General features: G+C 38.3%; 1 protein-coding gene and 1 long non-coding RNA gene across 6 annotated transcripts in view; one reads left to right on the top strand and one right to left on the bottom strand.

Annotated features, from left to right (window-relative positions):
* LOC111768296 (uncharacterized) overlaps positions 1-25,235 on the top strand; it is a 76,888-nt gene that overhangs the window by 8,872 nt on the left and 42,781 nt on the right. The window lies entirely within an intron of this gene.
* On the bottom strand, positions 1,284-24,209 carry THUMPD3 (THUMP domain containing 3). Of its 3 annotated transcripts, none has more exons than XM_014731440.3 (10): positions 24,100-24,209; positions 22,265-22,553; positions 21,113-21,190; positions 13,936-14,412; positions 11,882-12,012; positions 9,326-9,395; positions 7,351-7,466; positions 3,749-3,859; positions 2,470-2,593; positions 1,284-2,280 (listed from the first exon to the last, which is right to left on the bottom strand). In XM_014731440.3, exons 2-10 carry the CDS (start codon positions 22,517-22,519, stop codon positions 2,131-2,133), a joined length of 1,512 nt encoding a protein of 503 aa, XP_014586926.1. In that variant the 5' UTR covers positions 22,520-22,553; positions 24,100-24,209; the 3' UTR covers positions 1,284-2,130. The 3 variants fall into 3 exon arrangements, with proteins under 3 accessions (XP_014586926.1, XP_023475804.1, XP_014586927.1); XM_023620036.2 differs by having other exon boundaries at positions 23,665-24,152; XM_014731441.3 differs by having other exon boundaries at positions 23,716-24,118.

A 25,235-nucleotide genomic window follows, 5' to 3' on the forward strand; every position in this document is an offset into this window, starting at 1 on the left:
ACAGGGCTGTCCCCTTCAACTTTCTTTTGGTCCTTGCAGTGGAGACCTGAGCCATATCTGACATTGATATGCCAGCACCTACAGTTTCAGCAGTTTCCTGACAGTCTTATGACCATTTTAAAAGAAATGTTTAAACAAATGGATTTTTTTCTTTCTAGCCACTAATATATTGTCAGTATGTGAGAAATAACTATCTTTCATTAAATTTATAAAATCTATCTCAGTGTTTGTTGTTTTTCCCCCCTAAAATTGATTGACTCTCCCAGTAACAGAAGCTCTGGTCCATAACTTCGTCATTTTGTGTTCAGGTTATTAAGATTACCTTCCCCACCTTTTCACATTCTTGTGGTGCAAGAGACCCTCTTCAAAGGTTAAAAAAAACCAAGGTCACACAAGTAGGAAGTAGTAGTGGCATACAAAACTCAATCCCAGCTCTTCTGTATCCTCAGCCCATTTCCTGTTCCTGTCGCCAGATTATAAGACAATGCCAGGGAGGAAGATGGCAAACTATTGCAGACAATGTTCACTACCTATCTGCATCATAAATTTGGCCATGTTTTTACAGTGGTATTTAATAGGACTAAAACGATGATGGATCAAGCACAAATTTGATATACATAAAAACTAAGCCAGTGTACAAAAATATTAATTCATTTGTTAACAAATATTAAGTGTCCACTGGCAGGTACTGTGCCAGGCATTTGGTAAACAATGGTGAAGAGAGACATGGTCCTTGCACTTTCTAGTGCTGTGGACTGCTGATCAACACTCATTTGGAGGTTTAAATGGTTTGGCAGAAGTGAAAGGTGGTTTTATGTTGAGCCCATAATAATGCAACTGTATTCTGATGATGGTCAAAATTCCAGTCTAGGATGTAAAACCCTTATAAATATCTTATTTCTAATTCATTCTCAAGTGAGGGGTAGTATATCAGAGAAACCAGGTTAGGACTTTGGTTGTACTGCTAATGTGAACTCAGAATATTCTTTCAAAGGAAGGAAGTACTCTCTTATTCTAAATGTGACATCAAAAGGTAATACAAGTAGTACTATTCTATTACTAACATGACACTGAAAATTTAAGCTGAATACAGCCAGAAGCTCCAAAATAAGCTGAATATAAAGAATTTCACATAAAACCCGAATTACTCTTTGTCCCAGGGAAGCACCGTTTTCACAAGGACTTTATGTTGAGGTCATGTTTTCCTCTGTCTCAAGGACTTTTCTGCAACTGGAAAAGCAACTAAATATGTATAGTGACCCACAAGGAAATAACAAAAGAACTTACATGACACTTTTTATTTCAAAGATACATCAGCTCTCTAGTCCTTTTAAGAAACCAATAAACAAAAGTACTTTGACAAGTTTTTGTTTGACTTTGAAAAGCAACACCACCTTGTGTACTGAAAGAAAAATTTCTTTAAATGTGGCTTGTTGGTCCCATACTTCATCAACCAATGCATTTACTGCTATTTATAAATAGAAACATTCTATATTGCTAACAGTAAAGTATCTGTGCAATTATTTTGATAAATCCTAGTCCTCTGAGTTCTGTGTATTGATCTGAGTAACACGTTTAAGGCAGATGGTAAGCTTTCCTCTAGGTCTTGTGAGATTTTATCTTGTCATGGGGCAAACACAAAAATAACGCTTCATTTTTTAAGGTTGATAAAGAGAGCCTGACCAACTAAATAGCAAAGCTGCATAGGCAATGAGATGTGGCCTAAGATGCTCTGACTATGTTCTCTGCCTTTCCAGTAGGCCAGGGTAACTTTCTACCACCTACAATGGAAAATAGGAACTGCTATAAAAGCCCGAAAATAAAATGTTCTAAACCCAAATCCCAGTGTGTTTTAGTAGGCTTTGCATCTTTAAAGCATTTTAAGAAAAGTACGAATTGCCCAGCTACTCCTTCACAACAGCTCCAAAGAAAAGCTCTGCTTTCTCTTAAGACTGAATTCCATTCCATTCATTCCCACCTTTTGCTAACCAGAGTGAAGAGCTTTAGACCAGTTTAAACAGTGCAAACTGCACTTCTGTTAATACTATTTTTCTCTCAAAGCAAGTTCTTCCTGCTGACATTTCCAGTGTGGGGAAGCACAAATGCTATTAATCATCTTCATTCTTTACATTACCAAGGAGTTCTTTCTCCATCTTGCTCTGAAGGATGAACAAAAGCTTGAGGCGTACGTTTCAGAAGATAAACTGCGGCATGAAGACCCCCTATGTTCACCCAGACAGTATGCACCTTCCGCCATACATGTCCCATTCCGGATAATGCCTGTGTACATACAAAAAGCATAAAAGTAACTAGCTGACAATCTGCTTCTAGAGCAACCAGAGGTCTTAGTTGCCAGGAGCAAACACTAGGGGAAGAGAAAACAAATCCCACTTGAACTAATATGCCCAAGTCTACTTTAAAAGATCCTAAGGTTGTCACAGGCTGAGCTTTTAAGTTAACGTACAGCACCTTGGTAAAGCATTTCTTGTCCTGAGTGAGTAGGACAGCTCGGCCTGTCCCTGGTCTACAAACACGGCTCATCTCTCGTAGGCAAGCAGGATAAAGGTTCCAGTTTCTCTTCTTGGAGCCCATCCTATAAAAGGAGGTTTGATGAGTCAAATACTTTGAATAGTTAGGACTATATGAAACAAGTTATTAAAAACTCATTTTCATTGCAATAAGAAAATCCAAAGGTATGAAAAATAGTTGCTTTTTATTTTTTTAAAGAAGGGTAAGTTTATTTCTCGCAGGTGGAGATAAAGAACTTTTTTTTTTTTTTTTGGTGAGGAAGATTGTCCCTGAGCTAACATCTGTGGCAAATCTGTGGCAATCTTCCTCTATGTTGTATGTGGGATGCCACCACAGCATGGCTTGATGAGCAGTGTGTAGGTCTGTGCCTGGGATCCAAACCCATGAACCCCAGGCTGCCAAAGCTGAGTGTGTGAACTTAACCACTTCATCAGCAGGCCGGCCCCAACAGTTGCCTTTTAGAAGCTAGAGGGGCTGGCTAGTGGTGCAGCAGTTAAGTTTGCATGTTCCACTTCTCGGTGTCCTGGGGTTCGCCGGTTTGGATCCCGAGTGCAGACATGGCACCACTTGGCAAAAAGCCATGCTGTGATAGGCGTCCCACATATAAAGTAGAGGAAGATGGGCATGGATGTTAGCTCAGGGCCAGTCTTCCTCAGCAAAAAGAGGAGGATTGGCAGCAGTTAGCTCAGGGCTAATCTTCAAAAAGAGAGAAGCTAGAGCTTTGCCATTATATGTCAATGAAATGAGTGATCAAACTTAGTAAACTGCTTAGAATTTTGAAGTGAATGAATTGGTTACAGAAAAAAATTTTTGACAACTATAATAATTATATAAATTGTCCTCTTAATGAGCATAATAAGCAAGCTCTATAAACCAAACCAGTGATTAGAAGTCATTATCCTGAGAACTAGAACCAAGTTTTCCTCCATCTGTATGAAGTACCATGTAATTCAACAACGGGCTAGGAAGTGGATGAACTCCCTGTGGTGAGGATTAAAATGAAATTAATGCATTCCTGAGTTCTCCAAAGAAAGAAAATGAGTGAATCCATCATATTGTTATAATTCTTAAGTGAAAAACTGCTCTACTAAGTCTGTTAAAAGGAACTGAAGATTTCTGACAAAATAAACTCAAAGAAAACAGAACAGATTTAGAAGACAAGTGGGCACTAGTATAACAAGTGAAGGTAAAACTCATTTTCTAAAAAACCAAGTCCCACCTTTTTCCAAATGGCATGTCTGTTACAATAATGTCCACAGAGCCAGTTCTCAATGGCAGATTGCAGATATCCCACTGGACAGCATCTATGGGCAAGCCCCAGGAGGGTCTGCTGTGGGGACAAAGGAAAGGGGCTTCAGCATATTCTGATGTATGAAATTTAAGAAAATTCTTTCTGAAGAGACTGCTATAAAGTACAAAATGCTACTAATATCAGTGACAACAACTTAAGCAAAATTTTTAAAGGAGAATGTAGGAAGAAAGCACAAGGTCATAAGATAAAACTTTTATAATGACAAATAGCAAATCTATAAGAATGACAAGGAAGTTTTAAAAACGGTTAAGACCGGTTTTCAAAAGATGTCTACATCTGTTTCATCTACAATTTAAGCAAATGGATTAAGAGGAAAACAAGATTGCTACACAAAGACAACTGAGAACAGTGGTGAGGCACTAAATTACAGAAGTGACAATGTAAAACATCAATGAAACAGACACACTGGGGGAAAAAACACTAAAGAGAAAAAAAGATTATGAATTAACATCTGAAGGATAAAGTTTGGTACATCTATGTAGTAATAAGAGGACATCTAAAGAAAAGGATATGTAAAATTAGTAAATATAGAGGTACCTGTTTTAAGATTTAAAAACAAATATATATCATACTATTAAAAAAGGCGAAGAAAGAAAAAGATCAAAAAAACAGACGACAGAAGACAGAATTAATATAATAATAAATATAAATGATTTAAATCTTCCCTATTAAGGCAAAGCTACTGAGTTAAGAAACAAAATGCAACAGGCAATAATGCACAAGCTAAGTAGTAAGGCAAATCAAAGATTATGAGGAGAAATTAAGGGTTATATTGATATTTAATAAAAAATAAAATGCAACAGTCACTATATAATGGAAAAAAAAGATATAAAAAATATGAGTACTACAATCATGAGTAACAATAACTGAAACAAAACAACATAAGCCAAAAATATTAAAAATCGAGGTAAGACTGATATAAATAGTACAAATCACAGACAAAAAGTGAAGGTGCAGAGGGTCTGAAAAATAAGATAAAATATTCAGAAAATAGAAAATAACTTGTTTAAAAATGTTTATCAGGTTTCAAAAAACCCTGGTCATGTAGTAAACCTCAAGAAAATCCCAATAAATATGAAACAAAATATACCATAAAAATCTATTCATTATAATAAAACATAAATTAAAAATAAATTAAAACCGTTCAACTACTCATGTATAAAAAATGATCTAAGCTCTTGCTACTCAGAGTAGGACCACAGACCAGCAGCATCAACACCCAGAAGCTTGCTAGGAAATCAGACTCCCAGGTCCCATCCTAAAACTACTAAATCAGAATCTGTACATTAATAGGATCCGCAGGTGATTCATATGCACATCAAAGTTTGAAAAGCACTAGCCTAAACAACTAGATGAGAGACAATCAAGTATACAACCCAACAATCTAGAAAGTAACCAAAATAGAGAATTATCAAAATGTATAGGATAGGGGGCCGGACTGGTGGCGCAGCAGTTAAGTTTGCACATTCCGCTTCTCGGTGGCCCGGGGTTCGCTGGTTCGGATCCTGGGTGCAGACATGGCACCGCATGGCAAGCCATGCTGTGGTAGGCGTCCCACATATAAAAAGTAGAGGAAGATGGGCACGGATGTTAGCTCAGGGCCAGTCTTCCTCAGAAAAAAGAGGAGGATTGGCAGATGTTAGCTCAGGGCTAATCTTCCTTGAAAAAAAAAAAAGAAAAAATCTATAGGATATATATGGTCAACAGGAGTACTTAGCATGAAAGTCAGCTCTAAGAAAAATCTTATCATTATAAAGAAGACATTTAAGGCTGGGCCTGGCCCTGTAGTGTAATGGTTAAAGTTCTGCACACTCTGTGTCGGTGGCCTGGATTCATGGGTTTGGATCCCGGGCACAGACCTATTCCACTCACCAGCCATGTTGTGGAAGTGTCCCACATACAAAAAAATAGAGGAAGATTGGCAGAGATGTTAGCTCACGGCTAATCTTCCTCAAGCAAAAAAAAAAAAAAAAAAAAAAAGAGGAGTATTGGCAACGGATGTTAGCTCAGGGTGAATCTTCCTCAAAAAAAAAAGAAAAGATGACACAGCATATAACTTAAGATTTTAGCTAACAAATAAAAACACCTCAATAGGAAATAGGAATAAAAAACAAAAAGCATTGAGCATCAAAGCCATAGAACAAATAGTATATGAAAGAACAAAACAAAGCACTGGCAATTCTAATCAAAAAAGGGAAAAAAAATTAGCAAAGAAAAGAGGATAAACAATATACAGACAAAAATAGTACTAGGCATACCATGTATAAGTAATAAATATAAGTATTTGCATAAAATGAATACATATTTTTCAAAACAATTTCTACATACAAATACAAACCTCACACTAAGAGTTATGGAGGCAGCTGTTTCTAGATACGGTAAGACCAATCATGGGATATAATGACTTCCCAGGCTAAGTTTATTCAGGATGTGGAGCACCTGTAAGACCAAACAAATCTGCTGACCACTACCTATTCCTGCCACTTTCTAAGAAAATGAAGGGCACCAGTGAAACAGTTTTATGATGAGGCCTCTGATGAGAAACTGTAGACCAAGTGACATTTCAACCAATTCTTCCCAAAGACAGCTGAGATTCTGAAAGAATAGTGAAAGGCTGACACAGATGGTACTTTCAAATGTAATTTGGAGTAGCAGGTTAGACTTAAGATACTACAATGACGTACATCTTCAATGAAAATCAAAATTTCCCAGAGGCTAATGGGTTTTCAATGCACGAGTAGGAAAGGGAAATGGTTGAAGGACCTTGGAATGAATATTTTGCTTGGAGAAGAGAGGATGTGGAGGGTGGGTGGACAAGTGCAGGGCGGTAGGATAGCCGTTCAAAGACCCGATGTCAGTCATCATCTGACATAGAGATAAGATTTTTCTTTATGGGCCCAAATGGGACAAAAGCACCAAATCTGTAGGAAGGTACAGGGAGAGACTCAATTCACTAAAAGGTACGACTAGCACTCAAAGCTGTGTAAAGATGCAATCAAAGCCTTGGACTGGAGGCAGTCATGAGAGGTACTGAGGGTCAGGATCTCCCATAGGACACTTAGGCACCATGGGAATGGCTCTGAGGTCTCTTCCAATTCTGAAATTTTTTTAAGTGCCAAATAATAGAAGAAAGGCTAAATAAACTGTAGTATTTCTATACAAAGAATATTAAGCAGTCATTAAAAAATAGACTATATAAAAAGTGTTGGAAAATTTGTGAAATTAAAATGAATCTACATGTTCTTCCACTATGTGGAAAAAAGACATGAATAAGGAAAGAAAAAGGAAGATAGAAATAAAAATAGTTGCATTAGGGTGGGGAAATAATAGCTAAATGGAAAAATATTTTTAAAATATGAATTATTTTCAATAAACTTTTAAAATCTAAATAGAGTCTCACAGTATGTTCACAATGCACTGGGGGTTTTAATTCATAAAGTCAATAAGAAAAGTGATTATCTTATCTAAAGCTACGAGATGCTGTAAAATCTTTTAAATTAAATTTTTACCCTTCTTTAATTTGGCTCTTGGACAATAAAGATGAGATGTTATTTGCAGCTCTATTCACAGCCAACGGATTATTATCACCAGCAATATGATAACAGTTAGACCATTCAGTAGCCCCCTAAAAGACAAGAGTATACATTAAAACACAAGTAGAAAACTGCAAAAAAATGATTAAAGGGAAAATCATTTCAATCTTCAATAAACAAGACAATCCAATGCTTTTCTAAAGTGGCAAAACACTGCATGTTGTCAGTTTTGCTATTCCACTTGCTTGAAATGCCCTCCTGTTCTTTCTCTGCTTGCTGAATTCCTACTCTCTCTCAAAACGCAGCTCAAATATCGTGCCCTCTGTGACATCAACCCCAGCTCCTCAAGCTGTCTCTCATGCACCCCCAAAAGCACTTGGTACATATCTCCACCACTGCACTTGTTCTCTTCGTAATTATTTCTATACCTGTCTGCCTTTCAATGAATCTGGGAAGTCCTTAAGGACAGGTGTGGTATTTTATGCAATTCCGCACCCAGAAGTGTCTGGCACATAGAAGGCATTACAGATCTTAAATACAAACGTGGTTTGAAAAACTTAACCAAATCAAACTGACCAACCTATACCCTTTTGTGATTATGGGACTTTATGTAATCTAATATAATGGAATATTTGAGAATTTCAAAATAAAATGTCATCTCCATTGCATCGGCTTTTGAATGATAACCACCATATCCCTGAAAGCATTTTCTAATTTCATGTCAAAACATGCCAGCAGAACATAAATACCAAGCTGTCAAATATCACTTGTGGAATGAGGTGACATACTACTTGAGGCCTGAACAATGTTCTATGCAGATTAACAGACGGTTTCTGACATGAAAGCAGAGAAAATGCTGCCCTCTGTTTAGGGATGAGGAACACACACCTCTTCTTTGTGAACAGTAATGCCCTCATCCATGAACACAGTGCTTCACAGCTTTGTCTTTTGCCCAGATGCTGGAGGGTGACGTAGAGGGATGTGGAAGAGACCTACAGAGTGTGAGGAAGGCCTCAGAGGTGATTCTGATTCCTCAAAATTTGTGTTTTTCTTCTAAACCTGGCAGAAAACAGTAGGCATTTAGACTACTATGATTTCCTTCTGGGATCTGAACTCCCAGATGACAGATGTCATCTTCTAATTGCAACTTGGATTCTTTTTCCCTTTGTGGGTTGCTTTGGACTTCATCATCTGTCCAGTTTCTGCCCACTCACAGACTCTGGCTGTCTCCATGCACTTTATTCCCATTGGATTTGGGTATACTGTATCTAAGAACTTACTATGTTTCACAAATTTAAGCAATTTTAATGGGAGTGCCCTCTTCCAAATTATTTATAAAAGTATAGATAATATTGATTCAAGGAGACTCTCCTATTAAATATCCTCGACTTAGAAAAATGCCTTTCCATTTCATACTTTGCTTTAGGCAGTTTTTGAGTCCTCTCAATGTCACAGTAATTTTGAAAACTATTTAAGAGCATTTAGTATGTAACCTTGTTAGACTTCCTAAAAAAAATCAAAATAATGTTCAAAGGTTTCCCTTTTTACAACTATATTTACTCCCTTCAAGAACCTAAGTGCATTAAGAAGCATAATCTCACTTTGTAGAGATGAAACGCATTCCTCCAGTTTATGCTTATACCTTCAGTTATCTTTTCTTTCAAGTCTGCCAGCTTGTCTGTTATAAAAAGGGACTCACCAGTTTACAATTCTCAGCCTTCTCTGTAATCCACTGGATAAATATCACTTATAATTTACCTAGTCCTTGGTTTTCGTAGTAAGTGGTTACATCCTTTACAGAGAAGTTCTAGCTTTACTGGTGTAATTCTTTCAAAATTCTTGGGTCCACTGACCCAACCTTGGTGATATCATTAAGTCTAACTTGCCCATTAATTCTAGAACATTCTGGACATATCACTTGCTTATCTAAAAGCTAAAGAAAAGTTATTACCTCTATTGGTATTGCCCCGGTTCCACACATCGGATCAACTATTATATCAGTAGGTTGAGGAGCACAGAGCCTAGAGAAAAGAAAACAGCCTATGTGAAGAGACTTCAACCAACAGCTGAGGCCTCCACAATGATTATTCCTGAAGCTATAAAATCAAGGACCTATTATGCTAGCATGAAGGAACATCAATCAATATTCATTTAAAAAATATATTTGTAACTCCATGTTGACTTTATATCCTAGCACTTAAAAAAAAAAATTCCATAGAACTAAAAGTCTCCTTTGACTATCATCCAAAATTCCATTTCACTCCCAGATGGCATTTAGCTTCTAGATCTTTGAATATGTATGTGTATTATATATTACATATATATATGCCTTTAGACAACATGTTATTTATATATAAACCGGTATTGTTACACTAAAAAAAACCCCTTAAACTATCAAGTAAAATACATATCAATGTAAGTTTAATGGCAATTAGACATTCAGTATTCCTGTCCTTATCAATTTAATTTTAAAGATAATAACCTTCTATAAAATAATTGCTTTCCTTTGAGCATTTAGTATTTTCCAGGCATGGATTTAAGCTTTTTGCATGCATTATCTCATTTAATCTTTTTTTTTTTTGCTGAGGAATATTCGCCCTAAGTTAACATCTGTTGCCAATCTTCCTCTTTTTTTGCTTGAGAAAGATTAGCCCTGAGATAACATCTGTGCCAGTCTTCCTCTATTTTGTACATGGGACATCACTACAGCACGGCTGATGAGTTGTGTAGGCCTGTGCTCGGGATCGGAACCCAGGGACCCAGGCCGCCGAAGTGGAGTGCGCTGAACTTACTCACTAAGCCACGGGGCCAGCCCTTCATTTAATCCTTTAACAATCTTATGAGGTAGGTTACTATTATTATTCTCATTTTACAGATAAGCTGACAAAAAACTTGTCCATGGATACAAAACTAATAGGTGACAGAGTCAGGATTAAGAGGCATTACTGTTAGTGGCTTAAATGTGACCCCCTCTATGAAGTATCCCTTCTCAGACAGGTCACTAGGTTTCTCTTTCCTTCTTTTGTCCTGCTAATCTTTTCATGTTCTATTATGATATTTACCACATGTAAGGTAATTATTTATCTCCCTCACAAGCCAGATTCTTGGGGACTAACGCTGGATACTGTTTGTAATACCCATCCAGCTCTACCTTGCTTTTCCTGCCCCTCAACACAAGGCAGCAGAATCCTCGGCAACCCTCTTGGGAGTACGCAACCCTGGACTCCCAGCCATTGCTGCTGGGTCCCAGCGACACTTGACCAAAACTATGCAAGTGTTCAATCAGATTCTCTCTTCCAAGAACTGAGAATAAAGAGCTAGAAGCCCTAGGTAGTATGAGGCTAGTCATTTGAAATTGGAAATACATAAATTTAGATGAAGAGCAGCCATTTGCACAGATGAGCAGAGACAAGAGCCCATAGGCTCCCAGGAGAAAGAAAAGTAGCTAGCTAGGTTTCTAGTGGTTTCCCAAGATCTGGTTCTAACCTTCTTGAGCCATAGCTTTCAGTTTTCTGTGGATCCCCCAAGATTTCTCAGTATCTTGCCAAAAAATCCCGCTCCCACACAATCATCACTTTTTTAATCTTAAACTAGCTTACTTAGGTTTCTAATAGTTGAATCCAAAATAACTCTATCCCTGGCTCCTACCATAATGCCTGGCAGGAGATACTAAATGTTTGTTAAATGAATTAAGACTAGGAGCTCTTCCTTAATCAAATGAGCCCAGTTTTCTATTACTGTCATTGAATTGATAGGTTGCAATTGTGTCAAACTGTAACTCCGTGGACGAGCAGGGTAGAAGAGGAAGCAAAGATTGGAAAAGAAGGAAATACAGCTAACTACCAGGATATGCCAGGCACTATATATAAAAAGTATTTTGCGTATGTTCTGCATTTACTCCTCACTAATAATCTTTTAAGTCTCACATCAAACCCATTTTGGAGTCTAGAAAACAGAAACTTCGAGAAGACAACTTGTCCTAATGGTGCAAAGAAGTACCTAATAAAAAGGGAAAAGGGAAAAGGAGAAAGAAAGCTAGGTCTTACAGTTGGAAAAGAGGAATATTCCAAGTTGATGCCTGGGTTGCTATGGGTATAAAATTTAAAAATATAAGTAAAAGCTCTCTGTGTTCATTTACACATTATATGTTTAAAAAAATCTTGCTTTCATCTGCTTCATTGCACAGAAATGAAACAAAGCAAAATCTGCTCTATTTCCCAAGATACAATATATCTTTTCTAAACAGACATGTGGCAACCCCATTTAAGAGGCAGATGAGAACTATCATTCCCATTTTAAAATAGAGAAAACCGAGACAGTGATTAAGTGATATTTTCAGGATTACAAGGAATCAACACTGGATACAAGGGAAATAGATCATTAGCTTTTTATCCTATTCTTTATCCACCAATTTTAACACAGTACCTCATAAAAAATTAAAGTGTTGTGAAGGGAAAATTCAAACCAAGGCGTCACTTGAATCTAGACAGAAAACCCATTCTCTTACCGGAGCATGCCATAGGCAACAGTAGATCTAAGAGTGGTGGGTCCAAAATGTGTGATATTTCTTCGGTGGAGACTCTCTTCTGTCAATGCAATGCCTACAACAATTTCATGATCGTGGATATTCAAAAGAACCTACAATAAAACAAGACAGAATAAAATAGTTTTAGGATTGTCTGAACTGTACTTATGACTAAGGTTTATTTGAGGCTTTATTAATTTTTGTAACTTTATTACTGAGGTATACTTTGCATATGTACGGTAAAGTGCACAAATCTTAAGTGTGCAGCACAGTGAATTTTCACATATATATACACTGTGTAACTGCTACCCAGATAAAGACAGATAATATTTCTAGCATACCAGAAGGCTCCCCTTGCCCTCTCCTAGTCAGTACCCTCCCGAAGTAACCATTAATCTACCAACCACCGTAAATTAGTTTTGTCTTTTTTTGAACTTCAAATAAATGAAATCATATAGTATATACTACTTTTAAATTTTAAAATCTGTTTTGTTCTTTACTTTTCATTCACTATATTTATAAGTGAGCTATAACCAGATTTCCCCTGCATTTTTATAATATGAACATATTTTGAAGGTTTATGGGTTTTTTAACATACATTTTAAAAAATTTTTTACTTTTTTGGAAAAAATTTCAAACATACAGAAATGCTACAAGAACACTGGCACAATGAACGCCTAAATATACCCTTCACTTAGATCAACCGTTAACACTATGCTGCATTTGCTTTACCACCTATTATTTTCTTACTTAATAATTTTTAAAACTTAATAACATCTGTGAAATAATGTTTTTTTGTCCTAGTTATAGTTTTTCTAACACACAGTTAAATATAAACTATCCAAATGAAAATAAAAGTAAAAATAAAATATGTTCTCGAATCTTCCACCTAAAATGTCCCCATCATGGTCTTAACAGCAGCAGCAGCTGACACATATGTAGAGCTTCTTATGCGGAAGCCACTGTCAACACACCTGACATTCATACCTCATTTCATATTCACACCCTCTAGGTGAGCTAGGTATTATCATCCCCCTTTTACAGATGAGGAAATTGAGGCAAAGATGTCAGCTTACTTGCCCAAAGTCATCTGGCTTCTAAGTTGGGATTTGAACCACGCAGTATGGCTCCAGAATCTGTCCTACGAGCCCTGTTGCTAACTTTTGGACATCATTGTTCTAGTTAGCCTATATATTCACATAACAGCTGTTATGAGAAAAAAAGGATTGGGGAATTGTCCTTGATTTGATATGCAAAAAAAAAAATTACAGAGAGAGTAAGTGACTTGCCCCAGATTTAAGTGTCCCAAAAGCAACAGAAAATGACTTCTCGGTAAAAATGTCAGCTGCGAGGGGCCTTTTAAGCTGTCAGAGATTTAAAGACTAGTTAGTATGGCCCACACGTGAATCATGTGTGTAGCAGAAGATGGAGACCAAGGAGAGTAAGGATGTTAAAAAGAGGTATCTGGGTTTGGGAATCAAGCAGAATTTAAGAAAGAGGAGAGCTGGCTCTAGCATGAGTATTAGCAATGAGGTCCTCATTTTAGGAGGTTGAGGTTTGTTTTAAAAATATACTCCACTTTTTTTTAGTAGCAAAACTCTACAACCAAGACACACAAAAAACAGAAAAGTTGTTTAATTCTGGTTGAATTTTATAATATGAAAGTCCACATAATGTTGTAAAAAGTACCAGACTTTAGAAACTCAAGTCTTAATAGCTCCCATCTATTGAGTCCTCAGTATACCACGTATTGCACTAAATATTTAAAATATATTATCTCATTTCACCTTTGGGACACACTTAAATGGCTCCATTTGAAACAGAGGCTCAGAGAGAGCATCCCGTCCAAAGTGACACAGTTGTGCAGTCAAAATTTTGATCTAGATCTGTCTCCATAGGCCATGCTCTTGAAATCACACACATCCTATTAGCTCTGTGGCCTCAGTTTAACTGTCCCTAAGATTGGTTAGTCTGACAATTCTACAAATCTGTAATTACGGCCTTCTTGAATCATCATAATCAGAGCCTGTACCTACCTCCACATCAAAGTTGGTCATGTCAGCCTTCCACTTAAAGTACTCTTGAACGGCACCCCCAAAATCTCTCGCGGCTTCATTTGAGGAAAAGCAATGCTTCTCTCCTGCCCTGTTGCACGTGACTCTAAACTTCAGCACTTCAGGATTAGTTTCTTCTTTTGAGCTTTCATCAGTCTCATCTTTGCAAGATGCCAAATCGTCACCTACTAATGTTGATACCTCTTCTTTGATGGCTGGATTTTCATAATAGTCTAAGATATGTGAATCTAAGGGATTGCTAGTGAACGCTTTTTTAACATCTCTCTCATCAGTCTTGTCTCCTCGTCCATTATCAATCTTCTCTTTACCTGAATTCTGATTTATCTTTTTGCGCTTTGTTTTTTTTTTCTTGAAACTGGTGTTAATTTTCCATACTTTTAAAGGGTCTGACCATGGGAGCTTCCCAGCCAATTCTTCAAAATCCTTTAAAACTTCTTCCTATAAAGGACAGAGAATGAAATCCATCCATTTCATTCATTTCTCACCACTTCAATTGAACAAATAAACCCCTACTTTGCCTATAGACTACATTAATCATTAAGTTGGGGGTGGCAGGGGTGCACAACAAGAGTAAATAAAATAATGCCTGCAACTAAGGAAATTAAAATCTCATTGAAAATTAAGACATATACAAAGTAAGCCACTAAAGAATAATACACAGCAGAAAATGGTAAATGGGAGGCAGGGCTTTAAGATTAAAATGTGAGCAATAGAAAACTGTTAACAGTGGCTACCTCTAGGGAGGGAAAGTGGGTGGATGAAAGGCACGGCAAGGAGAGCAATTTACCTCTCACTGACTGACTTCCTTGTGAACTTTGTGCTGTGTATACATAGTAACTATTTTTAACAGTAGTATTTTTTACAAGAAAAAAAATAAACCTTAAGCAGTTAAAAATGTTATCTCTCCAATTTCTAAATAGTATGTAGAGTCACCTCTTTAAAAAATAAATCTGATCTCGCCCCTCCATTGCTTAAAGCCCCTCCACACTTTCCACTACATATAAAAAGTCTACCTTCCTTAAAAAGCCCAACATAATCTGACTCCTGCCTACTTCTCTTACATCACTTGAAGATCATTCTCTCCCTCACTTCCCACGTCTGCTTGAAAGGTATTTGCTTCACGTGGTCTCGCCGCACTGCTGGCTCCTGTCTCATTATTTAACAGTAGTGTAAAAGGCACATCTTCCAAGAGACCCACTCTATTTAGAGCAGTCCTCTCAAGTCATTCTCTTCCCATTTTTTCGTTACAGAGCTTAGCATTATCTAAAGTTACTAGGTTTACATATTGTTCACCATCAAGCCTCCTATCAGAAGGTAAATTCAGGGTGCAAAGGACCTTCCCCGTCTTGACCACTGCTATAAGTGACATGCCTAGAGCAGTGCGTGGGATACAAAAGGTGTTCAATAAACAGCTCCAGGATAATAGGTGATTAAATGTTAAAATGGGTGTTACAGAGCCATGCAGTCCAATTCAGCAGCCACTAGCCACATGTAGCTATTGAAATTGAAATGATCTAAAATAAAACACTCAGTTTTTCTGTCACATTAGCCACACTCCACACACTGATGGCTAGTGGCTACCATGCTGGAAAGTGTAGACACATTTCCATCAGAAAGTTCTATTGCAGAGTGCTGGTACAGACAATATATGTTACCGAAAAGCAATGTAGAAGGACATCAGTGCTGACTGATAGAACTGAGACTTGAAATGGGCGAGAGTGAAGACTTTGATGTGATACTGCTTGAAACCTGATGAAATGAAGTCAAATTTCACATTTGGCAAATTCAATCCTATCTACAAATAATTTCCCTATAAAGGGCATCCACAGGACTTGTAGGTTTAACATGGTGGAATAACACTGGTGTAGCCCCTTTCTTTCTCCAGAAACCATTCTAAAAGAAAAAACAACAGAAATAGCAACTCTAAATAGATCTACACAGTATCCAGAAACTTGAACCATAACATAAGAATTCCCAAGTGCAGTGAAGGTCAAACAGAGGTGCAGGAAGACAAAAGGGGGAGAATGCCTATAGATCTCAGACGAAGGGTAGAGCAGTCTGCAAAGAGTAGCAAATAAACTCTTTTCTGGAACAGCAGGAAAGAAGTACATGCTGACAGAGCGAGCTTCCCTGGACCACATTTGTATGAAGAAGCAGGAGAGAGAAAAGAAAGCTGAACAAGGAATCCCAGATGTGCTGTTTGCTGGAAACTGTTGGTGAAACAGAGCTGGGGAGAGATACTCTACGCTGTGAATAACGCTGAAGATGCTGATCTGTTCAGGCTAGGGAGAAGTAATGGTTAAAAGAACTCATTCGGTGGCATGGAAACTATACCTCAATAAAACTATTAAAAAAAAAGAAGGAAGAGGAGAATAACTCATGCACCTACAACCCTTTGTCACAGGATCTTCACAGTGAACCAGAGGGGTTACTTGCTGGCCTAGAACAGTTCCTGGCCTCTCCCACAGGACCTCCTATAAATAGCAGGTCCAAGAGGAACTCCCTTATTCAAAGATCAGCAATTATCAAAAGTTATCAGCACAAGATTTATAGGAACATAAAAAAAGAAAAAGGAAAAACAAATAGCAAACAAAAAACAGTGACCAGAAAGACACTGCCAGAGAGCAGTTGAAAACTGATCAAACGTACTGACATTACATCAAAAAATGTAATGAGGAAATACCTTTGAAAATAAGAGTTCAAAGCAGAGATACAAAAGCAGAAAGAAGATGAGGTGAGCCACCACAAGGAGATGAAACTGGTGCTTGTAGACATCAAAGAAAAAGTGGAATAAAAAGATAAAACCAGGGCCGGCCTGGTGGTGCAGTGGTTAGGTTCACATATTCCACTTTGGCAGCCCCAGGGTTCACCGGTTTGGATGCCAAGTGCAGACCTATGCACTGCTTGTCAAGCCATGCTGTGGCAGGCATCCCACATATAAAGTAGAGAAAGATGGGCACGGATGTTAGCTCGGGGCCAGTCTTCCTCAGCAAAAAATAGGATTGGCGGCAGATTTGTTAACTCAGGGCTAATCTTCCTCAAAAAAAAAAAGATAAAATCATTGCAGAAATGAAGACCATACTGAAAAAGATACTGCTTCAAACACAGTAAGGGATGTGTAGAAAAGCAAAACAAATACAATGGAAATGAGCAAAAAGTAAAAAAAGGCTTAGAGAGAATATGGTAAAACATGAAAGATAGTGAAGAGATCCTACATATGTATAACTGGTATCTCTGAAGAAGGAACTTAAGATAATGAAACAAAAAATATTTTAAAAAAATAATTCAAGAAAACTTTCCAGAAATGTAAGTGGATGTGAATCTCTCTATGGACTGACATGTCTTGACAAGAAATTATCAACAGTGAGACATATCCTACTGAGTTTGCTAGACTTCAAAGATAAATGTATATATGTATCTGAGCATCAAACAAAAATATCAAGAAAGCAACAAATAAGAGGAAAAAACATATCAGGATGGCCTCAGAATTTTCCATGGCAACATTTAATGCTAGAAGAGAATGAACACTGCCTATAATATTCTTCTAAGGAAGAACAGCATGATTCCAAATTTTATACCTAAACTATTAATCAAATATACAGATGAAAGACAAACATTTCTGAATTCATGCCATTTAAAAGATAAAAACTATGACAAAGGACAGGTAGTGTACCTATAATCTATTTAGCTATAGGACTAAAATAAAAACAAATATAGGGATTATGACTACGAAAGAGAATGTAAATATCACAAACTGGCATGCAGTTGGAGGGGAAAGGTAAGAGATGGGAAGCTATGTAAACATGCTGATATCCTCTTGTCTTATAGCCAGAGGTCAAAGGACAGAAGTTAAAGCTGATAAATAAAAGTATATTTAAAGGCATATGGGTCAACACTAAGAAAAATAACTGGAAGGTGAAAGGGAAGGAGGGAGATGTGAAAAACATGCCAATTTCATCACTGCTCTTATTAGGGATTCAAAAAATACTGTTTGAATACTCAGAGAGGTAGGAGCTCAAAGGCTGGCTCTGCCATTTATTCTGAGTGTTTGTGGGATGGCCATTTAAACTCTGTGAGTTTATTTTCTCATTTTTTAAAGCAGGGATCAACTATCATTTATGTAGAGATAAGACAATATGCATATATGCATACATTTATATATGCACAGACACCTCTAGAAAGTTATAGGAGAAACGGTTACAATCTTTTCCTCCAGGTAAAGGAACTAGGTGCCTTCCAGGTTAACAGGAATGGGAGAGGCTTACTTTTTATGGTATACCCTTCTACACCTTTAGACCATTGCACCATTACTATATTAACCTGTTAAAAGTAAACTGCTTGAATAAAAAAATAAAACTATATAATATGAAATAAAATTCCCCCCAAAAATACTGTGTAAATAGTAGATTAACCTGTTGTTATAAAGATAACAACTGGAGAACAAATACAAACCTTCCAAACCTTATAAAACACATGCGTGTGGAAAAAGTGAAGCAAATACATAACATAATTTCAAAAAAGAAAGCAGAATTGTGTAGCACAAATGTGACAAAACCAAGACCAAACATTTCAGTCATATCAATAAATATCAATGGGATAAACTCTCTTATTAAACAAAAAATGACCCTCAGATTGAATATGTACAAGGATGTATACAGGATATTTGTTGCACCACCACTGTAAAAGCAAAAGAATATTAAAAAAACCTAATATCCTAAAATGGGACTGATTAAATTATGAGGTAATCAAATCTAGCAATGATATTGGCGTGATCTCCAAGATATATGAGAAAAAGCAGGGGCCAGCCCCATGGCTGAGTGGTTAAGTTTGTGTGCTCCGCTGCGGTGGCCCAGGGTTTCGCCAGTTCGGATCCTGGGCTCAGACATGGCACCACTCATCAGGCCATGTTGAGGCAGCGTCCCACATGCCACAACCAGAAGGACGCACAACTAAGATAAACAACTATGTACTGGGGGGATTTGGGGAGATAAAACAGGAAAACAAAAGAAAAAAGAAAAAGCACAACACAGAACAGTATGCATAGCATACTTCCAGTTGTGTAAATACGTGAATAAAACACATATTCATAAAATAGCTGCAGAGGGATAGCCAAGAAATTGGTAACAGTGTTGCCTCCAGGGAAGGAACTGCATGGTATGGGGATATAGGAACACTTACTTGTCACTGTATATACCTTCCCATCTTTATAATTTTGCTCTCAGTACATGTATTAACTAGCTTTTAAAAACCCATATAAGTCACAGAAGTTAGTTTTTTTAAAAAAACAAACCAAACAGGCTAATAAAGTCATATCATCAGAATACTTAAAAACAAGAGAACCCATTAGAATGCTTAAACTAACGGGCTTTTGATAAGACACGGGAAAGTCTAATACTACAGAGAACAAAATCGATGGTCAACAGAATGAAAGCTAGAAGCAAATACTTAAAAACAAGGTTTTACTGAGGCATGTTGTAATTTAAGTCCATAAGGTGACGGGCCTAACAATTTTTCATGGTCACACACAACGGAAGCTGCCCTTGCACAGATCCAAAAATCGACCTCAATCACTGCCGCTCTTCTTTTAAGACTTTTGACAGCAACCTCTTTTGCAGTTACTTACAAGGCAACTCTGAAAAGCTGGCTCATATAGAACCATTCCATAATATCAAATTCACCTCCAATTAGAGATCCAAAATACCCAAAATAATTCAAACTCCAGGATGGCAAAATGCAGGAATTTAAGAAAATATTAATAACGTCCTAGTTAGTTGGAGGCAAGAATTTAAGAGGGAAACATAATTTTTTTAAACACTTGTTAACATTTATTCATGTGTAGAATTGGATATTAAAATTCTGAAATACTTTTCAGTAGCCTCCCGTTATTTACTAGTTTCATAGACATGATTCGGTTGGCAATGACTATGAGAAGTCTGAAGGGTTATAAATACTAGTGTTGAAAGTTACATTTGTAGTTAATAAAAATTTAATCTATTTTCAGTCTGAATTCTTTTAGGTCTGGTTTTACTTTTTCTAGGCTGTGGGTTCATAGCATTTTGACTGGTTTTTACACGTTCTGGCAATCAACCTGTTGCCAATAAATAAAAATTAACGAATTAGGCAGTGTATCTATCACCATTTTAAAAAACAGATTATTTCTAATATAGACAATAAAACTGATAGAAAAAAATTTTCAAGCATTTGACTCTGGAAACCTGACCAAAAAGCCATGTGGAAAAATACTCAAGCCTTACTGAGATCGAATTTCAAGCTTCAGCTTAGACAGCATCTTGATATTTAGGAATCAGATGCTAAATACAAGTTTGAGACAAAGCTGTTGTCCTCACAACTGAAGGAGTATTTAGATATTACTCTGACTTTATGTCCAAAAAGAAAGTTAGAGAAGAAAGCAGGGCAAAAGCAGATGGTGAGAGAAAGTGTTATTTGTAGATGACACAACTGTTACTTGCTCCTTGGTTCACAATCTAAAAGCAATTCTATTTTGCAATACATATATTAGCAAAGCTAATCTAAGGTATATATCTTTCATAAGAAAGTCAAACAATTTGTTTTATTTCTTATAAATTTCGATATTTTTCTATATTGATTTGTATTTATTTTTATTTTGTTATTCTTTCATCTTTTTTAAAAAAAATGAGGTCTAATTGACATCCAGTATTATTTGAGTTTCAGGTGTACAACATAATGATTTGGTATTTGTATGTATTGTGAAATGATCACCACAATAAGCCTAGTTAACATCTGTCACCACACAGTTACAAAATTCTTTTCTTGTGATGAGAATTTTTAAGATCTACTCTCTTAGCAACTTGCAAATATGCAATACGGTATTATTAATTATAGTCACCATGCTGTACATTACATCCCTGTGACTTAAGTATTTCATAACTGTAAATTTGTACCTCTTGACCCCCTCCCACACATTTCACCCACTCCCCACTGCCTGCAATATTGATTTTTAAAAAAAACTTTTGGAATGGACTGTCAACACATCTCTAGATTTTGCTGTAAAAGCCTCCAGTATTCCATATTATAAAAGCACCAGTAATGCTAAGTGATAGAATGCAAAAAGTGGAAATATCGGGGAAAAACAGCTACCATGTTTGGGATAGCTCACCTTTGTTTCTTTGAACTGGTAATCTTTAAACTCCTGAACAACCACAAATAAGTTATCAACTGATCTCAGACAATGAACCTGGGGAGGGAAAAAAATGTTAGAAGCAAACTTTTGAGAAAGCTTTTGAATCACACAAACTATCAACATTTAAATATAAAAATCAGGTACAAAGATTGTAAAGCAGCTAATAGCTATCATTTGTATTTTAAAATTTTCCCATCTCTCTAGTCTCCCATCTTTTTGGTTACCCATCAGCTTCTATTCCCCTAGAGAAAAGGAAGAAGGACAGATGGAAGGATAGAAGCTTCAAGTATTATGTGGGCACCACAGGTTTAGGGGAGAAGGGCAAGAGGAAGACAGTCAAGTGGGGCTTTAGCCTATTTCCGGCATGGCTTTCTGGGGCACGATGCAGACTGCAGTGGTTAAAAGCACAGGGTTTGAGCTCCAGCTCTGTGACTAACAGCTGAGCAACCCTGGGCAAATCACTTATTCCTAAGCCTAATGACAATAATGCCTATCTTCACAAAGCTGCTGAGGTTATTAACCGAAACACTAGATGAAAAACACCTGCTTACCAACTCATCCCACAGATATTTATTAGGTGCCTACTTGATGCCCGACACTAAAAGCCTGGGAGATAAGGCGAAAAAAAGCAGACAACAATCCCTGCCCTCATGGCGCTTACGGGGATGAGAAACAGCTTAGCTTTTATCCTATGGAATGGCAGTTTGCTGACCTTCACTTCTCACCTTCAGATTCCTAATTACTTTTGAGCAAGAATTTCTTTGACACAGATTAAAAGAAAAATCTCTCCTTTTATGCTTCATCACCAAAGTCTAAACTTCAGTTAGACGCTGAAGTAAATAAACTCGAAGATGTGTAGTAGATACTAAGAATTTCTTCATAAGTCACACAGGATTTTTTCCGGTGAATTCATCCTCAGGAAATATTAGGATCTCTTTAAAAATACAGCAAAGCTACTAGTCAAACTTATAGATCAATAGCCAATAGAAAATGCAGTAATACTCTAAATTCACCTGACTGGGGGAGAGCAAAGAAAAGCAAAAAGGATTCCAGAGGGGTCTGTAAACCAGAAAGTAACCATAAAGTGACCTACTAAGGAAACGATTTTAAATATTGCTTCATTCAAACCTGAGCCAGACTTTCCACTGAAATGTCAAAATATATCTTGCCCCGGTCTCTGCTGATTTGGCATGATGACCCCAATTTCTCTGTCACTTCATCTGCAGCTGTTTGCTCAAAGCCAGTAGGTACAGTGGCTCCAATAGTGACTTGGAATTGCTCGGACTCACTTCTGGGGCCACTTTCCATCACTTGTATAGACTCCTGGTTCTCATGAAGGCTCACATCAAGGAGCTGGTTGGTGGCTTCTTGAACGTCAGACATGTTGGCAGTGGTTCCAAGGTTCCTGATACAGTCCCTTTAAAATTAGTACAGAAAAGAAAAAGAAGGAAGGCCCAAACATTACCACCTCATATTTCAACCATAATTAAAAACAGCTGGGGGCTGGCCTGGTGTCGTAGCAGTTGAGTTTGCAGGCTCCACTTTGGACACTGGGGGTTCACCAATTCAGATCCTGGGTGTGGACCTACACATGGCTCATGAAGCCATGCTGTGGCAGCATCCCACATACAAAATAGAGGAAGACTGGCACAGATGTTAGCTCAGCAACAATCTTCGTCAAGCAAAAGGAGGAAGATTGGCAACAGATGTTAGCTTAGGGCCAATCTTCCTGCCCCCCCCCCCCATCTGCTTTAGAAGACTGGAAGAACAAAGCAACACAACTGATATAACCATTTTCAGTCAACACATCTGAACCAACATTCACCAAAGACAGAAGGACTGAATAACATGGGCACAGAGTGCAGAAGGTAAAATATGATGTTATTAAACAAGCATTACAGATACTACAGAAAAAAGGAGGCAGACAAGTAAGAGTATTTCCACAGCATGCAATGTTTAGTTCGGAATCATCGATGTTGATGATAGCCACTTCATAACTACAACCCTTAACAACCCCAGAACAGAGGCTGTGAGAGCACATTCAAATACATTTCTGCATCTAGTTCTTTTTTAGCTAGTAATTAAGAACATGGGGCTTTGGAGTCTCAGACAGAAGTGGGTTTGAATTCTTGCCCTCATCGTTCGTAGGATGAATGACCTAAAACAAGTTAATTCTCCTACGCCTCAATTTCCTCATCTGCAAAACGGGATTTAAATAAGACCGCTCTCCCAGAGCTGCTGGAAGACGAGAGAGAACAGCATACTGCCAGGCTCATCATTAAACCTTGCTAACAGGATATCCTCCTCCTTCCTGTGAAACGGATAGTGACTCATGCGTTTAAATCTGATTAACGGAACATCCACTATCTAATGGCTACAAATACCTGAACGCATACTAAAGACCAGGCTCTGGGATCCAGGGATGGGCATAGAGATCTACGAAATATCTGAAACAGTAAACCAAAATTTCTGTATCTGAACATGGCGGGGGGGTTGAGAAGTGAGAGGTGGGGATCAATAGCTCTCACCAGATTTTCAAGGTTTTGGGACCCAAAACAACTCAAGTAGGCACAGAGTACCTATACTTCGTCCTCGTTCTGTGCGCGGGACAGGCAACGGTGTTTAACACTAACGCAAGTCGGTTCTTGCCCTTAAGGAGCTCACAGTCACCGCGAACACGACCTCCATCTTCCAAACAAGGTAGCTAAAGCCCACGATAGGACGCAGCCTGTCCGAGATCAGAGAGCCAATCAGCGGGCACGGTCTCGACTCCCAGCCGCAGGGCCCTCGTCGCAAGAATCCCGAGAGCCGGGCAAGGCCGGGAAGAGGCAACGCGAAGGGCTCCGCCGTGGCACCGGGCTCAACGCAGCCCGCGGCTGGCCCCGGTGGCAGGACGGAGGTCGCCCCTCCCTCCCGAGGTCAGCGGCGCCGCACCCGGCCACTCCCACCCGCCGCCCGCTTACCGGTGGCCAGCGCAGACCCTTCCGGCTGCGGCACCCGCCAGCCCAGCGCGCCCAGGTCACGCCGCCGGAAGCCACCCCGACACCGCCGGAAACGGAAGTCAGGTGGCGCTGGTGCAGCGGCCCCGGACTAGGGGCGGGCGCCGCGCGAGGTCAGGCAGAGAACGTGCGCGGGAAAGCCTTGCGCCGTGGCGCAGAATGTGGAGCGGCGCGCTCTTGCCGCGGGCCGGGATACTCGGCCAGCTGGACCTGGAGCCCCGCGGGCTTCGTCGCCTGTCATCGTAGTAGCTGGCGTTTATAGAGTGCGTAGCCGTGCCAGGCACTGAGTAGGCGCTTCACATGTGTCATTTCATCCGTTCCTACAACTCTTTGAAGTCGCATGGGCCATCCCCGTTTTAAAGCGGGAGAATCTGAGTCTTAAAGAGGTTAAATATCTTGCCCAAAATGTCACGCACAGCGCTTTAGAGGCAGAGCTGAGATTTGAACCTGACTGGTGTGACTCCAGAATTCTTGTTTTTAGTGTCTGAGCCAGTGTTGCTCAAACGGGTCCCAGAGTTATATATTGCCTTTACTGCTTTTGCACCAATTGCACTATTGTTTACTTAATATTTCTCTTTAAATACATGTTTTTAAGTTGTTATTTTAGAAGGAAACTTTTACAATTCAACAAAAAGATAACCCGGTTTTAAAATGCGCAAAGTCTTGAATATTTCTCCAAAGAAGATACACATATGGCCAATAATCACATGAAAAGATGCTCAACTTCGCTGGTGGTTAGGAAAATTTGAAAACTGCAATGAAATAGCTGAGTGGCTAAAGTTTCTAAAGAATGAACAGTTCCAAGTTCCAGTGAAGATGTGGAGCAATGGACGGCTTATACATTGCTGGTGGGAATGCTTTTAAAATGTACAGCCACTTCGGAAAACAGTTTGGCCTTTCCTCAAAAGTTAAACATACAATTACCATATGACCTAGCAATTCTACTCATAGGTATATACCCAAGAGAGTTGAAAACAGGTACTCAAACAAAAACTTGTACATGAATATGCCTAGCAGCATTATTCGTAATAGCCCCAAAGTGGAAACAACCTAAATGTCCATCAGCTGATGACTAAACAACTGTGTTATATCTGTACAAT

The sequence above is a fragment of the Equus caballus genome, chromosome 16 (genome assembly GCF_041296265.1).
Source record: "Equus caballus isolate H_3958 breed thoroughbred chromosome 16, TB-T2T, whole genome shotgun sequence".
Classification (NCBI taxonomy): Eukaryota; Metazoa; Chordata; class Mammalia; order Perissodactyla; family Equidae; genus Equus; species Equus caballus.

What these genes read in the sequence shown, in the direction of transcription:
- THUMPD3 (XM_014731440.3), bottom strand. Translation starts at nt 22,519, where the DNA reads ATGTCTGACGTTCAAGAAGCCACCAACCAGCTCCTTGATGTGAGCCTT. An exon ending in GTTGCCTATGGCATGCTCCG is followed by an intron (nt 9,396 to 11,881) that starts GTAAGAGAATGG and finishes TCTTTTCTCTAG; the next exon opens with GCTCTGTGCTCCTCAACCTA. An exon ending in GACATGCCATTTGGAAAAAG is followed by an intron (nt 2,594 to 3,748) that starts GTGGGACTTGGT and finishes CTCCTTTTATAG; the next exon opens with GATGGGCTCCAAGAAGAGAA.